Consider the following 17471-nt stretch of genomic DNA (forward strand, 5'->3'; position numbering starts at 1 on the left):
GAGTCTGTATATAAAAAAAAATAGTAAGACATCAGTCATTTCTGTAAGTATAATTGTCTTGCAAGTTTGATTCCTTTCAATGATCAGCAAAAAGGGGAGGGTATGAAGGACATGAAAGTGACAGGAGCTGGACACCGTGACTTCCTGAAAGGGACAATTACACATGATAGTAATTCCTACTTTTTCAACAAAAGTAGTTTTTAAGCAAGTGTGTGAGACATGCTATTTCCTAACTGCAGCTGAGTATTGTTCGGTACTCCATCTAATTAAAGAGGAAAAAAACTGCAAAAATAGCAATAATTTTTCTTAAAGATTTCTAATCTCCGCAAAAACTTGACTTCTAAGTAGAATCGTTGACACCAATAATAGAAAAATATCCTAAGAACAGTTGCAATTGATCTTGATGTGTTTTTTCTGTGATATACAAATAATATTTTTCATTTTCACATAGTGCATAATCAAATGCTTCCCCATAGGCACTTTTAATGCTATTTTCTCTAATCAGATGTTTTTTAATTCACTCTGGTTTGTGTTTTGTTTTTTGTTGTTTAATTCTTTTAGCATAAAGCATTTGCTGAAGTTTTTCTGGATGATTCACATACTCCTGCAAACTGTAGAGTTTCAGTTCAAGTCACTGCCCCTGCATTAAAACTCTCTGTTCGTTTCCCAATACCTGATCTACGGTCAGATCAGGAAAGAGGACCATGGTTTAAGAAATCACTTCAGAAGGAGATTCTTCATCTTGAATTTACAGATACGGAATTTAAAACTGAATTTATAGGAGGGTCGACTCCAGAGCAAGTTAAATTAGAGCTTACCTTTAAAGAGCTAACTGGTAAGAATCTTAATATTATATTCAGAGGTCCTTTTTTATTTTTCTAGGTACTGTGTAGTTGAGAGAATGGTCCTCTCATATGGAGTAACCCAGGGGGTAACTTTCCACCTGAATTTTGGAGTAAATATGATCTCTCTACTGTAGTTTTGTGTTCTGTACTAAATACCAACCTGAGTCCAAACAATACTACTAGGAGGAGAGGCTGTGTGCCCAGTTCTGGCTCCTCAGTAAAAGAAAGACAAGGAGCTGCAGAGGGTCCAGTGGAGACCACAAAGCTAATGAGGGATCTGGAGCATCTTTTATACGATGAGAGGCTGCAGGAGCTGGGCCTGATCAGTTTGGAGAAGACTGAGAGGGGAATCTTATAAGTATGTGAATATCTCAAAGACAGGTGCCAAGAGAATGGTGCCAGACTCTCTTCAGTGGTGCCCAGAGACAGGACGAGGAACAATGGCCATAAACTGAAACACAAGAAGTTTCACATTAACATGAGGAAGAACTTCTGTACATTGAGGGTGGCTGAGCACTAGAACAGGTGCCCAGGGAGTTTCTGGAGTCTCCCTGTCCGGAGACATTCCGAACCCACTTTGGATGAGTTCCTGTGTAACCTGCTCTAGTTGACCCTGCCTTGGCAGAGGGATTTGGCTAGATAATATCCAGAGGTCCTTTTCAACCCTAAAAGTGCTGTGATGCCAAGATTGATTCCCTAAATAACTGTTATTGAAAAACGTTAATAATTTCATGCTCTAATATCTTTCAAAGTAATAAATTTATGAGGCTGATTTATATTTGCAAACTTCTCTGCTGTCTTGTTTTGTGTACTTAATCAAAGCTGTGACAAAATATAGTGGTGTTATAAATGTAAATGTGCAGATATCTATGCATTAGAAGCATCTGATTTTCTAACTACTGCTAGCTAGAAAATAATATGGAATAATTTTTGTTTCTAAAAGTTAATAATTATTTTGGAAGAAGAGATGACAGAATTTGCCTAAGTAGCTTAGTAAGTAGCATTGACTAGTTAGTCTTGTTAGACTCCAACCTGAAGAGTGGCTAACCTGAAGTTAGCAGTTGTCATTCATCTGTTAAATTCTAAAAAAATCTCTTTCTATTCAGGTTCATTTGAAGAAGATAATGCAGAAACACCAGTAAAATTTTTTCAGGTATCAGGTGGCACAGATGGAGATATAACATCATCATCAGACAATTTTGACTGGCCTCGGTAAAATAAATTTTCATGTTTTTAATGTGGATTGATTAAATTTTTATGAAGCACTGTTGTTTTTCTAATTTTAATCCAGAATGCTTGTGTGGTAAATGATTGAAAATAATTCGCAAAGAAAGAGCATGTAACTATTTAAAAGACTCCAAAAATTTATAAAAAATACCCTGGAACGTCTACTTTTATAATAATGCAATATAGTTTTATAGTATAGTTTTATAGTATAATACTCATGGACTTGAGTAAATTTCAGTGAAAGTTAGGTAAATGATTAGAGACTTGAAAATTTTTCCCATTTTTTTACTTTACCTTTTCTCCTGCATTCATGACTGAATACCAAACCACCCATCCTAGTTGAATTTTGCCTCAAAATAATATAAGCTGTAAGAATAATTATATTGTAACTGAATTATTGAAACTTATATCACATGCAAGGCAATACAGTACTTCAGACTTAATGAAGAGAAGGACCTGGCAGCTGAAGCATGTAATAAGATCTTTAAAAGAGGCAATTTTAGATTTGCTAGAGAATTTACTGTGTACAGTTTTGCCACAAAATTCAGTGGCCTTCTGACAGCATGTTTATATGGACATTTTTTCTTTTATAATGCACAAATAAAATTTTCTATAACAGTATTTACATGTAAGAAGCTACACCCTGCAGTAGAGCATTTTTTAATAGCTGTTAATGGTCTAAAGGAAACAAGCTTTATTTGGGAGAGTGCTAGGTTTTTCTTAGGTCACCTATATGATCACCTGATGGGGTTGAAAAAAGCAGCACTTAACATTTTATTTCACGTGATGGTACCATGTCCTTTTTCTTAGTAGTATTGCTTTGGGTAGTAAAATATGTTATTATCTAATAAAGAAGTCCCTGGACTTTTGAGCTATTTAGTCTATGTGTATTTCATGGCAAGCCAGTAGAACTAGTAGACATGTGACAGAGCATAAATATAAACATTTTAAGCATCTCTAATGGCTTATTCTGCATAACTTCTCCAATGTCAGGATTGTATTGAAAGTAAACCCTCTGGCTGTGCACTCTATTCTGGAAAGGATAGCAGCTGAGGAGGAAGAAGGTGATAATAACTTTCAAGAGGAAGAAGAAGGAGGGTCTCATTCTTTGAAGGATGTCTGTGATATTAGAAGACCAGAGCCTTCTCCATTTTCTTCTCGTAGGGTCATGTTTGAAAATGAAGAGGTATTATAAAATTTTGTTAGTGCTTTGTGCTTATGATAGAAAAAATGAATACTGTCTCACTACTTTACATGCAACTTCTGGCTTCCACTTTTGCATTTGTTTTGGGTTTTTTTTTTTGGTTGTGGGTTTTTTTAACTTGAGATTTTTTTTTTCTTTTTTCTTTCAGATGGTGATGCCAGGAGATGTAGTTGAAATGACTGAGTTTCAGGAAAAAACAATTAACAATTCTCATTATGTACTGGAACTCATGTTACCAAACATTCACTTAACACTACCAAACAAAAGCTTTTATGAAAAACTTTACAACAGGCAAGTATAATTGTTTTGCCTGGTTATCATGACCTGTACTCTCAGTTCTGTGTCACTTTTGATAAAAGCAATTGTCTAAGCAGGTATACCAGGAACTTATTTGTATAGTTTATTTAAGACCACAAAGTGCTATATAAATATTTTTTCAAGTTAACATGGCACCATTGTGTCATGCATCTGATTGGTGCCATGGCAGCTGACTGCTAAAAAGTGTTTGGCAGATTTTGTGAACAAAGGGTGAAGCTAAATAGTATTTGGCTCTCAGTGAACACTTTGTTCAGATCTCTGTGCAATATTTCATTTTGCTCTAGTCTTTTTGATTTCTTCTTTAAACAGATTATTGTACTTCAGAAAGTTGCGCTCAATTTTATTCTTTCCATCAGAAAATCTAGAGCTTGCAAGGCAGTCAGGAAAAAAAACCATAATCCAGTTTTGTAAGGCTCACAAAGGTTTATGAAAATGTAGAGAAAATGAACCTGTTTTATGGATGGGTGTTCACCATTTATATCTGTTAGTTTCCTGTCTGAAAAACAACAAAATACTATTAGATTGTTACTGTGCTATGCAAATATGCAAGAGAGATGCTGATCTATTTTTGTCTCTGATAGATATTACTTTACTTAGAGTATTTTCACTTCCAAAATGACAAAGCAGAACCTTCCATTGAATATTCTGTTGGAATACTTCTGAACTGAATGTCACATATGTCTTTACCCTGACAGACACACTCACTTGAAATCAAAAGAATGAATGTTTCCTGCAACTTAGTTGAAAATTGATGTGATCAAAATAGGGGTTTCTCAACTCCTCCTCCGATGTAATGAGCTAATAGATACCTACTTATAGAGGCTTTTGTGTCACTATCATATGTTAGAGTTTGATATGTGCATACCATAATTACAGAATGAAAGTCACTTCCATTTTTTATTGCTTATACTCATTAATATATTATTGTTTCTTGTGCTCATGAACTTTATTTTCTTTATTTGCTTATGGAATCTGGAATCTTTATATAAAGTCTGGAAGAGAATTATGCTTGACTGACTTAATACAAAATGGGAATATAGTCATATATTTTGTGTAATGATAATGTATTTCTTCCTAGGATCAGCAATGATTTATTGTTGTGGGAACCCACAGCTCCATCTCCTGTAGAAACTTTTGAAAACCTTTCTTATGGTGTTGGACTATCTGTGGCCAGCCAGCTCATCAACACTTTCAGTAAAGACAGCTTTAGTCAATTTAAATCTGCAGTTCATTATGGTAATGCACTGAATAAATCATCTAGAATATAGTGCTTTAGAAGTATAATTGAGTGAAGTGATTAAGGTGTTAGTGGAAAGATTTTGTAAACTTACGGGAAGAAATAAACAAAGAAAAAAAAAAAGATAGATTACTGTTTAATTGGGTAAAATAAGTGTGAAATTGAATTGCATTACCAATGGAGAAACAGTGAGTTATTGACATAGTATGTATACTAGTGAGAGAATGAGTTGTACTTCATTTTATCGATTTTATCTATTAGATGTATCTATTTTATATATCTGTTTTATGTATCTAATGTATCTATTTTATCTATTAGATGATGAAAGTGGATCTGAGGAAGAAACACTACAGTATTATTCCACTGTTGATCCAAACTATCGTTCACGCAGAAGGAAAAAGCTTGACTCGCAGAATAAGAACTCACAAAGCTTTCTGTCTGTTCTGCTAAATGTGACACATGGATTAGTGTCAATATTCACAGATGTAAAGGTAAGGCACTGGCTTTGGAACAAGTCTTTTGTTGTTTTGACCATGGATCCCCTTCATGCTGTATGTACTTACCTGGAAGGAGGTAGTGTTTTTAACAGTAATTCTGTAATCTTTATACTACTATAACTAGGCAGTAAGGCGACACAGTATTTTGCAAATTCTGTGTACTTTGCTTCACGTGAGAATAGCTGAAATGCAAGCAGGAAAACATGTATTGGTAGCAAGTGTTGTGTTAATTTAGACTGCCTAAATGCAGCAAACTGTCAGCAAACAATAATTTTATAATTTCTCTTCTTCCTTCAGCAGGATGATGGAAGTACACTGGAAGGAAAATATGGTGAATTTTGGTTTGAGTTCAATGGTGGTTCCCTTTTCAGTGTGACTAAATATGAAGGCTTTGAGGACAGACACTATGTTTGTCTCCATTCTAGCAGCCTCAATTTATATCATCAAGGTAGGAGTGGGATTGAGGTGGCTTTGGGGCTAAATTTGAAATTAACTAATCTTGAAGCTTTTTAGGGAAAAGGCTGTATTTTTTTCTCTTTTTCTCCCATAGTGTGTAATTTGGCACAATGAATTTATGGCTAATGTTTCTAAATGCTACAGTAATGCAGCTTCATTATAACTGTATTTAGTTACAGTTTAGCACCAACTTTCCAGATAACTGCTCGTCTTTAGCGATATTGTGATTCTCTGGCAAGTTAGCTGTACAGCCTATTCTTTACTATGAAAATGCATTCTTCCTACATGTTATTGGTTGTTTCATTCAAAAAACTACCAGTGGCTGCTGTGTTTTTCCTCAGTAACTAGCGGTCATCCACAGGTAAAGAATTTTGGCTGTGTAGTTTGTCTGTGTCTGGTAACCCCCATGTAGTTAAACTTTTCAAGGTTTCCCCCTCAGATACCTCTGAATCAGTGGTACTTGTATTTCAGTGCAAGGCTTAGTTATTGTGTGTTTAGACATTAGCCTGGCTCTATCTCATAAAATGGAGAGGAGACACATGTTCTTCCATGTAACCTGTAGGAAATTTCTGTCCTTTATTTCAATTTTGCTATTTTGTTGGGCAAATAAAAAACTCAATCCCTAATAGCCACATTGAAGATTATAGCTAGAACTGTGGTTTTAAATACTGGATCACCCATAACCTTCCCTTCACAGTTCTTGGTTGTGCATGACGAACTTTGGTAATTCAAATAATTTTGTAGGCATTAAGCATAAAAAGGATTTTCCTTCACACTTCATCAGTAACAGCTTTGGTAATTCATTCCAAAATCTCTTTGCAGGTTTTGTAGATGGAGTTGTCCCTTCCTCTGAAGTGCGACTGCCCAGCACAATACGTCCCCATTGGTTAGAGCCTACTATTTGTTTTTCTGAAGAGGATGGTCTTAGTAAGACTACTTCAGATGGTGTAGGAGTGGATAGTCCAAGTATGCTGACTGTTGCAGTCAAAATCCAGTCAGATAAAATAGAGAGCAATACAAAGGTTTGTGTTATTTGTACTTTTATGAGTTGAGTTATCTCAGTTGTATGCAAGCATCTAGACATGGAGTTAGAAGGGTTATAGATGAAGAAGCTATATAGTTCTAAGACATTTATTTTCATACTATAATTTTCTGTTAGAATCTTTTGGGTGGATTATAAAATTTAAGCAGCAGCTTAATTTACTAATTCTTCCAATGGCTCACTTTGCTGAGCACGCTATTTGTTTACTGTACGCATTTCTTGAATAGTTGGCCTTTTTTGTTTATTTTTGTTGAGTTTCTCTGCTGTTAAAACAGGCAAGAACAAATATAGAATTACACTGCAGTTAACTAGCAGTGTCATCTAATAGGCAGCCTTTGCTTGCCTATTTGGAATAGGACTGGTAAATGACAGCAGCATTCATTAGTGCGGCTGGAAGAGGACCTCTTAGCTGGTAAACAGGTTGGTTGAGTTATCTAAAGAAGGGTTCTGCAGACCACCAAAATGTTGTGGGGGTTCAGTTGTCTCACATGTTAACTACTTCCGGTTGGTACTCCTGATAATTTCTGCTGAATCCCAGAGTGAATGTACAGGCAGCCTTCCTTCCTACCACCACCACAAAGCTGCCATTTCTGCACTATCCTGTTGCAAAAAGTATGATACTGTATTACCCGGGGTTTCTGTATTGGAAAGCATGTTTTTTCTAGACACCAGGAGATTTTTGGGAGGAGAAGGATGACACAGTTTAGTAATCTAGATCTGAAATAGTTACATGTTTCATGTAAGCCAAATCATGCAACTTTGTTGTGCAGGAATTTCTGGTTGCTGTTGGACTACGAGGAGCCACCCTTCAGCATCGTGTGCTGCCTTCAGGTTTAAGCTGGCATGAGCAGGTCAGGTTGATAACATTTTCTTGACTACATCTTCAATTTCAGTCTCATTGCCTTAACTACCAAACTAAATTTTGATGGAAAATCTTGATGTTAGGCTGTGCTGTGTTACCATACTCTGCTCTTGAAAGTGTTATTCTTTCTTTCCTGTTTCTCTTTGAGACCACTGGCAGATGATAATATTTTTAAATAATTTCTTGTCTATTCACTTGGTACTGTTCCTCTCATCATCCTAATTTTCTGCCCATAACATACCAGGGAGGCTCTTGGTGAGGTTTACTTCATTCTGTTGGGGTTTGGGTTTTGGGTTTTGTTTAAAATTCAGATGAAAAATCTCAATAGTGCAATACTATTCAAGTATGTAAATAATCCTTAAATTAAAAATACCCTCAAAACAAGCAAACGTGTTATTTGCAGTTCTGGAAGGATTTCAGTATTTTTCCCTTCTTTGCTCTTTATCCCTCAAGTCTCATTTCTCGGTTGTATATTTCCTGGTTTGTATTGCTGGAAAAGCAGTACTGGAGGACTTGGGGAAGAGTGAGCAGCAGTTTACACAAACACTCCTGAATGAGAAGGGTTGTAGTCATAGGTGTGGATGCAGAGGTAGAGCACAGCAGACAGGGCTGGAGCCCCTTGCTCTGTGTGTGAGCACATGAGGCAAGACATGCCATTAGCACAGGAGCAGTGTTATTGCATGTACCTGCCCCATACTGCATTACAGACAGTAACCCTTGACACTCAGTCTGCTCCTGTTTATCTCCAGTCTGTATAATATGCTGATTTTTACATGCATTGTTACTGTATAAACGTGTGGAGCTGAACTTGGGGCTTTGGACTCTGCTGTGCTGTAATTTTCTCCTCAGCATAACATTCCTGTGGGTTTGTGTAGCCTGCTTTACACCCTGTTGCTTCTTTGCTCTATGAAATTTTTCTCAAGTAACATTTTCAAGTGCATCACAGGCAATCTTTTTTTGAGGGGGAGGGATCAAATGAAAAATTGTCTAAAGAGCTAGTTAGAAGAAAAAATTAAAAGACTAGTACTGATGGTGTGGCCCAGGCCTGGAACATTTTAAGAACTTCCATAGTGTAACATATTTGAGAGGGAACTATAACAGATCTTATAGAGGAGGATAGCAGCTAGTTTTCTGTGGTAGTGCATGAAAAAGCTGTTTATACAGTGAATGTGCACATGGTTCTGAGTGTATTTCCCATATCCACCCTTCAAGTAAGACTTGAAGATAACTTGAGCAATGTAGAGTTAACTAAAAGTTAACTTTCCAGAGAGAGAGCAAGGAAAATGCAAACACTGTAATAACAGCTACAAAAAGGGATGAATAAGACTGTATTTGGGCAGTGTTTTAAAAATGCATTGTGAAGCTTTGTTACAAGGAGCCACTTGAGTGTATCTGGACTGATCTTTTCCATACCTTTGAAGCTGCAGTTTTTATGGGGTTTCTTTGTGTTGTTTACGTTCCATGCTTCTCTCTAATAAGGTATTGAGTAAGCATCTTTAAATATCTGAGACTGTTCGCACCTTTTCCTTCTACTAATCTAACATTTTATTGTCATACCTGTTACAGATTTTCTTTTTTGCTCTTTTGTGATGTGTAGTTTTTGTTAATTTAACAGATATTGAAGTATTAATATGTTTGTGATTTTTAGATTTTATATTTTTTGAATATTTCTGATGAGCCTGTTCTGGGATATAGTCCTCCAGCTACAATTACAACTTTTCATGTACACCTGTGGAGTTGTGCTCTTGATTACAGGTAAGTAAAATGAAAGTGCCACTTGACACTGCAGCTGTATACTTGCTCTTCAGGAATGTTCAAGTTTGCATACTATAAATAATAGTTATTAAGGCACTTTTGGAAAAAAATACTTAACAGAGATCCCTTAACTAGAAGGAATTTAAAGTAGGGTATGACTTGCCTAGGTCTGGGAAGATGGAGTTAGGTAATCTATAAGGCTTTGAGTGAACTTCCAAATAGGTACAGAGCACTAATTTGTTTTTCCAATTTGTTATTAGGCCCTTGTTTTTGCCAGTCAGATCTCTACTTACTGTTGAAACGTTCAGCATTTCCAGCAGTGTTGCAGTAGATAAATCCTCTTCTACTCTCAGGTATGATTTTAATGATTATGAATCATGTAAGCTTCTGTAAAACTTGTAATGCCTGTCTACCTTTTTGACCTCAGAAGCTTTTGCGTTGTATAAATGATCACACTGGTTTCCATCTTTTGAAATACACTTTGCTCACATGTAATCCTTCTGTTTTATTAGGTTAAATAATTTTGATTATACTTTTTAGTTGGATTGCTTCCTTTAACAACAAGCAATTCTGCATTTTTAATATGATTGGAATGTCCTGAAATGAAGTTATGTCTATTTTATGAATTAGGAAGACTTTAAGATTTCTTATAATTTGTTACTTGGTGACAGTGTATTAATTAATTGAATAATGACTAATGAAAATATCTGTAAGTTATAATAATTTTCTTGCAACTTCGGTTGCAAGAAACAGAATTCATTCTGTTTTACCTGTTCTGTTTTGAAATATCTACCAAGGTGATTATTTTTATTGCTAAAACATTTTAAGTGATCATTGAAACAATTGTTCTGTTAACTTTATTTAGCAAAAAAGACAAAAAATAGAAATAAGTGTTAAAGATTAAGGCATTATTTCTTATTCTAGTAGGGATCAAATATATAAATTGAAATGTAAGAAATACATAATTAGCATTTTGGAAAATATCTTACAGTGGTTAATTGTCAATAGATTTGAAAATTATGAAAGGTTAAAGTGAAGAGTTTGGATTTAAGACATGCTAGGTATATTAAAATATTTTTTATATACTAATTTCTTTTGACTTACCAATTGCACAGTATTTCTTTAGCATTTTTATTTCATCTTGGCTTTGTCTCTTAGGATAATTTTAGATGAAGCTGCTTTGCATTTGTCTGACAAATGCAACACTGTCATGGTGAACCTCCATAGAGGTAAGGATGATTTAGATGTGACTAATGAAACAAAATTACAGGCATATTCAGCATACATAAAAGTTATTGAAGAAGAAGACTGAGGAGATAAGGACCAGCAAGTCTCTTTTCTTAGAAAAAGCGATCTCATGAGAGATATATTATAAATAGTTGAACTCGAAAGGTGCTATATGGCACAGAGTTGTAGGTCCTGAAAAGAATTATACCAGCTGGGTTGCTGTCATTGAAATAGTAAGAACGTTTAAGGACTGAGGAACTTGAACCAATATTTACCAAATGAGTTGGAGAAATAAATGAAACCTTGTGCTCACAAAGGTGTGTTTAGCTTAGGTAACAGATCTCTAGTAGAAGGCACAATAAAGGTATGCCTGTTTTGTTTAAACAGCAAGAGAGGACAAATAAGTTATTCATGGTACTGAAAGATTAGTACAGTATGAGCATGTGTTCTCTCTCGCTTCGGCTAAAAACTGATAGAATGTTTAGTCATTCAGCTTCTGTGTGCCTTGGTTTCTCTAACTCACACAGATGGGATGAAGGTAAACATCTTAAAAGATTACACTGCACACAGATGGTGGTAGTGGGAGTGATACATCGGACTGAAAAGGTTCAAGTTCTTCATTTGAGTAGCTGAAACTTGAACTCTGAAAGTAATCCTCATAGAAGAAGGAAATGCAGAGATATAAAACGATTCCTTTACAGCTCATGCTGGTTTTAATGGGTTTATAACTGTAGGTATATAGGGTTTTGTTATTTTCGTAGTAATTTTTTTGATTATCATATTTCAGATTATGTTCGTGTTATGGATATGGGACTGCTGGAGCTAACCATTACAGCAGTAAAATCTGATTCTGAGGGAGAAAGAGTAAGTATTTAATAACAAAATAAAATGTAAAATCTTCATGAGAGATTGTGATTTGAAAATTACTTTATTATACTTAAAATCAAAGAAGGTTTTTCTTGTTTACTTGTATTTTTTAACTGATTTTTTAACTAGTTAAGTGAAATAATTTAAAACCAGCTGTGTATATGCCATTTTTATGGAACTTTAGGATAATTTCAACTTTATTCTTCTTTTTTCATTGTTGCTCTCTAGACTAAACCACGTTTTGAGCTGCACTGTTCCAGTGATGTAATCCATATTCGTACCTGCTCTGATTCGTGTGCTGCACTAATGAATCTCATACAATATATTGCAAGTTATGGTGATTTACATCCACCTGCTAAGACAGAGGTTAAACGTGGAGTTAGCAAGCCAAAAATGAAGGTATAGAATGGCAAAATGATAGCAATTAAACTTTCTGCTTCTTGGTAATATATTTTAATTTTAATCCCCATTCTATTTACAAACAATATGAGATTTTCTGCAATGAAATTAACAAATTGTATCTAATTCAAAATATATTTCAGAGTTAAAATAGTATTTTTTTTCTGCTTTGGTCCCTAAATATTTCAAAATATTACACTGTTTACCTCTTGTACTTTATTCTTATCTAAAGAAGAAAATTCCAGGACACACATATCAGCTGACCAGGTACTCTCATCTAAATACCCTGAACCACAATGTTCTAACCTACTTTATGAATCATCCAGCTTGGTGTTTCAGATCACTTGACTATTTAACAAGTTAAGGTGTTTTTTCTCACAGTTCAAGAGCTGTGAAGCAAAATTTCTAGCAAAATCTTTTTTGACATTTATTGTTTTTGAGATGTAACTATGTATAGTTCCTCTCCTGTAGGTAGAGACCTTTAGCCAACCATCTTCCCACGGACCAGGCCTTGCTGAATCAGAGCAGCAGATTTTACGGGATTTGATGAGTGATGCCATGGAAGAAATTGAGACTCAGCAGACTGCTTCTGCCATCAAGCAAGAGTCTAATGGTGAGAATCCCCTGAAGGCATACCCCTATATATAAAGTACAACTTTTCTGGAAAGAAAGTGGGATTGAAAGTTTTGTATATCACCGGGTTATATCACCGGGTTATAGCTTCTGTATCATGGCTAGAGTGTAATTAAAATTTAAATTTGATAAGGATTTTGTACTGCAAGTAGATTTCTCTTCCATTCCTATTTCCATGATGTCTGGTCTTCTTTTCTGTGGTGGAGGGTGAGCAGTCACTGTAGTACTGAAAGGTTTTGATGGTGTGGTCTTACTACCAGAATGAGAAACTTGAGAATTGTATATTATTTATAGTAGGAATTGATTCAAGATATAATAAGCAAATTTCCTTGATATAATTGAAGTAGCAAACATGAGTTTACTTAATTTTCGTATTTTGTAAGGATTTTTCCACTGAAACATGTTTTTTCTCCACCCTCCTTCAACTCCCAGGAGTTTTAGATGACAGATCTCAAACTCAGGAACCATCTTGCTCAGATCTCTTCCTGTTTCCAGATGAAAGTGGAAATGTCTCACAAGAGCCAAGTCCCACTTACGCTTCATTTACTCATCACCTGATAAGTGAGGCCATGGGAGATGTTCCAGCAGAAAGTGATGATTTCTGCATTCTTTTTGCTCCTAAAGTTGCTGTTGCTGTAAGATCCTTTGAAAATTACTAAAAAAAAAAATCCATATATAAACTAAATTAGACAAAAGCTTATGTAAAACCCGGGCAAATAAGATATCATAGATTTCTATTATTGCTTAGTGATGCTTTTCTGTTTGGAAAGAATTCATGCATTGTTACTGTTAGGAATGAGAGCAAGTATTTTCAAGTAGATATGGTTTTTCTATATCTCAGCACTATGTAATTGTTCTCTCATCTGAGTGTTACATTAAACTATATTGGCAGTTTTCCTACTTTTTAATCATATATAATCATTGTCATATCAACTTAAAATAATGGCATAGTTAGGAAAAAATGTTAAGCAAAAACCAGCATTTATCCAAACAGCATTTTTGCATGTCTTCTAATTTTTTGTTCATTTCACTCTTAATCTAAGCTCTCAGTGTTTCTAAGGACCTAAGATGCTTGCCAAACCTCAGACAAAAGCTTGTGTGTCACTTTACACCAATGTCTGTCCTCTGCATGTTGTCTGGTGGTATTCTTCTTAATAGACAGAAGTAGTTCTTGGGTCCCTGATTAAAAGCTGCATTTCCCCAGTTATAGTTGAGCTTGTTTGTTTCTAAAAGTGCTAATAGGGTGGCCTGGGCTCTTCTGTGGTTTTCTGCTTGCTTCAACTGGTACTTAGTTTTGTTTATAGTTGAGGTGGGGAAGTTTTTTGTTTTGGTTTGGGTTTTTTTTTATTGCTGTTTTTAACTACTTCGCAGGTTCTACTTTTTTCATATGCTTTTGTCTGTACTTTATAAGAAACATTTTTAAACAGATCATGTGTTGTATAAGCTTTAGAAGACAATACAGAAAAGTTTTCTTTTTCATAGGAAGGAATCAGACATCTCAATAAAGAAAGCATATCTCACCTTCTTAATGCTATTTTTTTTTTTAATTAGGAAAAAGAGGAAGAGCCAGTTATAAAAATAATGGTTGATGATGCAATTATCATAAAGGAAAATCATTTCAGTCAACCTATAAAAAAAACAGATACAAGCAAAGCTCCACTTCATTTTCCTGTTCCTCTGGTACGCTATGTTGTAAAGGAAATATCTCTTATTTGGCATCTTTATGGTGGAAGGGATTTTGGGACTGCACCACCAACCTCTCCAGCTAAAAGTTTCATGTAAGTATTTGGTCTAATTATGTGGTTTAGAAAATTTAGAAATACTTTCTTTTCTTTTGATTTGGAGTAATCTTATTATTCAATCTCAAGTCTCCCTTGCTTGCGTCTTGGCTCCCTTCTCACAAGGAATCAGTCATAGAATGGTTTGGGTTGGAAGGGATCTGAAAGATCATCTAGATTCTAACTCAATTCAGCTCCACACATCAGAGTGTATTTTTCCTGTGTCTTAACCTGGATGAGCTGGGTTTGATTTTGCTGATTTTTGGAGGGGGGTGGAGGGATGGATTTTGTTTTAGGTAATATTGGTTGTCAAATTTTCCTAAAGAGATCAGGACTTAAGGAGCATAAATGTCAGATTTACAGGATGTCATGTGAGCTAGAGAATAAAATTGTTACAGCCAAAACGAAGGAAATGTTTCATGAGTGTTAATTTGGTGGGGTACATGCACCTGGCATTCTGCTTAGATGTGTGTTACTTGAACAAAAATAATTACTTGGTTAACTATAACATATATTCCAAAAATCATCAAAATTAATTTAAAGAGTAAGAAGTTACATCTGGTACATTTAGTTTTAGATTAACAGTGAGATAACTTTAATCTGAAAAAGTGTATTTTTCCTTTTAATTTCCCCAGAAGTCCTCATAGTTCTCCTTCTCATACACCAACAAGGCATGGACGGAATACAGCATGTGGAGGAAGAGGAAGAAACCCAGACTTCCTAATGGAAATACAATTAAGCAAGGTGAGTAGCAGAAGAGCTTCAGCCATGACTCTCTGTGTGGATATCTTTACATGTTATACTCCTTTGATAACACTTTTCCTTTAGAGTTCAGTACTATTTCTTTCAACAGCATCTACATCTGAGCAGTTTGATGGTGATGAAAGTAGAATTTGTTCAACAAAAACTCTTAGCATAGTATTTACTTGCTGAATAAGCTTGTTTCTAAAGATGGAGGATATCCATTAAAATATTCTTCAAAGTTTTTGTTTATTATAACCAAGTTTTGCAACTGCTGTTCTGATTTCCTCTCTTTGGTTCCATTCTGAATAGGTACCCCTGTTATGAAATTAAGTGTTCTAACAAAATAAGCAAGACAGATCTTTTGAGAATATTCAGTGTATCAATTTGATAACTGGATTTGAAATAACATCTGGTTATATCAGAGTATTGTTTCTGGGTTTCTCCTAACATATTTAGCACCCTTCAGGCATAAGTATCTTACAGTTGTTTTTAGGCTGTGCTTAGCTCTAAAATAGGAACTAGATGCTTTTTTCTGGTGCTGTGAATAATATTGGCAAGGAATTAAACATATTTCATATTAAATGGATCAATAACAGAATCTTTTTAAAATAAGATGTTTTCAAATGTTTCTATAAACATGAAAGACACTACATAAAAATAAAGTCAATGTGCATTTCTGAAACTTAAAATTCATCCCATTAACACCTCAAGCTTGCCACAAATATGTGATATTTAGGGTAGCCTTTTCTAGAAAAAAATGACATTGCAATAAACAAGAGGAAAAAGGGAAGCATTTAATATTCCACTTGAAAAACTTCATCTGTGGAATGATAGCCATCTCTCGATTTGCAGATACTTAATGAGAGTTGGTGTTAGCACTGAAGTGGTATAAAGGTTTTCCCCCTACTTGAAGCCCTAACTTGGTACACGGCTGGGTAGTAATGTTTAAAGAAATGAAGGAGAATAAAAGGTGTCACAAACGGTGTTGCCTTGGAGCTCAGCGCGGGGCCGGCAGAGGCCGCTGCTGCCGCGCTCACTGTGCGCGCCCAGCAGCGTTCCACTGCCGGCTGGGATGAGGCGGGATTTGGGGATGGTTTGTAGGTCACCACAGCTGGAAATGAGAGCTACATCAAGGGGTGACCAAACGAAGATAACTTAGAATTTCATAAAAATGCTGAATTAGATTTATATGGAATAAATTGAGTAAGAAAAAGGAAACAAGACTGCAAGAAGCCACTTGAAAAGTCAGTTGGTAGGGAAGAAACAGTTTTTCTCAAGTATTAGAGGGTGAAAGATTCAAGAACTGCAGGATTGGCTGGTACAGGCTTCACCATGAAGTAAGAAAGATGTCAGGATTTGAGGAAAAAGCTGAATCAGTATTTAAAAAAAGTGAAATTCATTATCTTATGTCAGTAAGATTTCCTTATCAAAGTCAGTACTCTTTGTTTTGGCTTGAATTTACATGCTAAAATACGAACATTTATGCAACTAGAAATTGCAAGATTTCTACTGCTAGATGTGTAAAAACCTGAATAGTGTTCAGGAATCTTAATTGTATTTCTGTAAATTTAAAATAATAGACAGCTTTAAAAGTTCTTATGTGTGGTATACTTCCCTGATTTTTGTTTTTTTTTTTTTTTTTAAAAGAAGTATCCTGCTGTTAAAGGGTGTTTATCAATGAAGTTGATTATGCTGGTTTTCTTTCCTTTTTAAAAGGTGAAATTCCAGCATGAGGTGTATCCTCCAGGTGGTGCAGAAGGTGAATCCTGTCTGTTGGAGCAGCCAGTGTCACGACAAGTTTTTATTGTTCAAGACCTGGAGATCAGAGATCGCTTGGCTACATCACAAATGAATAAATTTCTCTATCTCTACTGCAGTAAGGAGATGCCCAGAAAAGCACATTCAAACATGGTATAGCTATGAAATGTTAATTTCTTAAAATTGCAGTGGTAATTATCATTGTGGGGGCTATGTGCACTTCTTAATCTTGCAGAAGCAGAAACATGAGCTTGTGGAACATTGAAGTAATATAATTTGCTGATAGTTATTTGCTTGACTTTTTGTGGATATTAAGACTAATTCAAAAGTCAGTTTGAATGTCAGCATGCCAGGTATTAATAGGTTTGAGATTGTTGGTTAAAAAAATGTGCAGGACTACTTTGGTAGCTTTCACAATTTCACATGCAGATTTGTATTTTCATATACAATATGTATATACAGTATGTATACAGTAGCCTTACTGGTTCTATAAAGGATTTAGTAATTTTTTGGGGGTTTTCTTTTAACTTTAGTTTTTTATAACATTCAGAGGAAGGTTTTATTCAATATTTTAATTGCTAAGTAGAATCATACTTGTACAGAGATTTAGCAGTAAGTGTTT

General features: G+C 35.1%; 1 protein-coding gene across 4 annotated transcripts in view; it reads left to right on the forward strand.

The window, feature by feature from the left end:
* The window catches only part of ATG2B (autophagy related 2B), a 45487-nt gene that overhangs the window by 15880 nt on the left and 12136 nt on the right, over positions 1-17471 (forward strand). For 2 of the 4 annotated variants that reach the window (XM_053944971.1, XM_053944974.1), the window contains 19 exons: positions 562-835; positions 1952-2057; positions 3066-3258; positions 3425-3567; positions 4673-4830; positions 5150-5322; positions 5626-5776; positions 6607-6806; positions 7597-7677; positions 9337-9443; positions 9704-9796; positions 10602-10672; positions 11458-11534; positions 11766-11936; positions 12408-12549; positions 13002-13204; positions 14121-14347; positions 14983-15091; positions 16808-17002. In XM_053944971.1, the coding sequence (XP_053800946.1) occupies positions 562-835; positions 1952-2057; positions 3066-3258; positions 3425-3567; positions 4673-4830; positions 5150-5322; positions 5626-5776; positions 6607-6806; positions 7597-7677; positions 9337-9443; positions 9704-9796; positions 10602-10672; positions 11458-11534; positions 11766-11936; positions 12408-12549; positions 13002-13204; positions 14121-14347; positions 14983-15091; positions 16808-17002 (2874 nt within the window). The remainder of the gene's footprint in view (positions 1-561; positions 836-1951; positions 2058-3065; positions 3259-3424; positions 3568-4672; positions 4831-5149; positions 5323-5625; positions 5777-6606; positions 6807-7596; positions 7678-9336; positions 9444-9703; positions 9797-10601; positions 10673-11457; positions 11535-11765; positions 11937-12407; positions 12550-13001; positions 13205-14120; positions 14348-14982; positions 15092-16807; positions 17003-17471) is intronic. The other 2 variants (XM_053944972.1, XM_053944973.1) reach the window with 2 other exon arrangements.

Source organism: Vidua chalybeata, chromosome 6 (assembly GCF_026979565.1).
Source record: "Vidua chalybeata isolate OUT-0048 chromosome 6, bVidCha1 merged haplotype, whole genome shotgun sequence".
Classification (NCBI taxonomy): domain Eukaryota; kingdom Metazoa; phylum Chordata; class Aves; order Passeriformes; family Viduidae; genus Vidua; species Vidua chalybeata.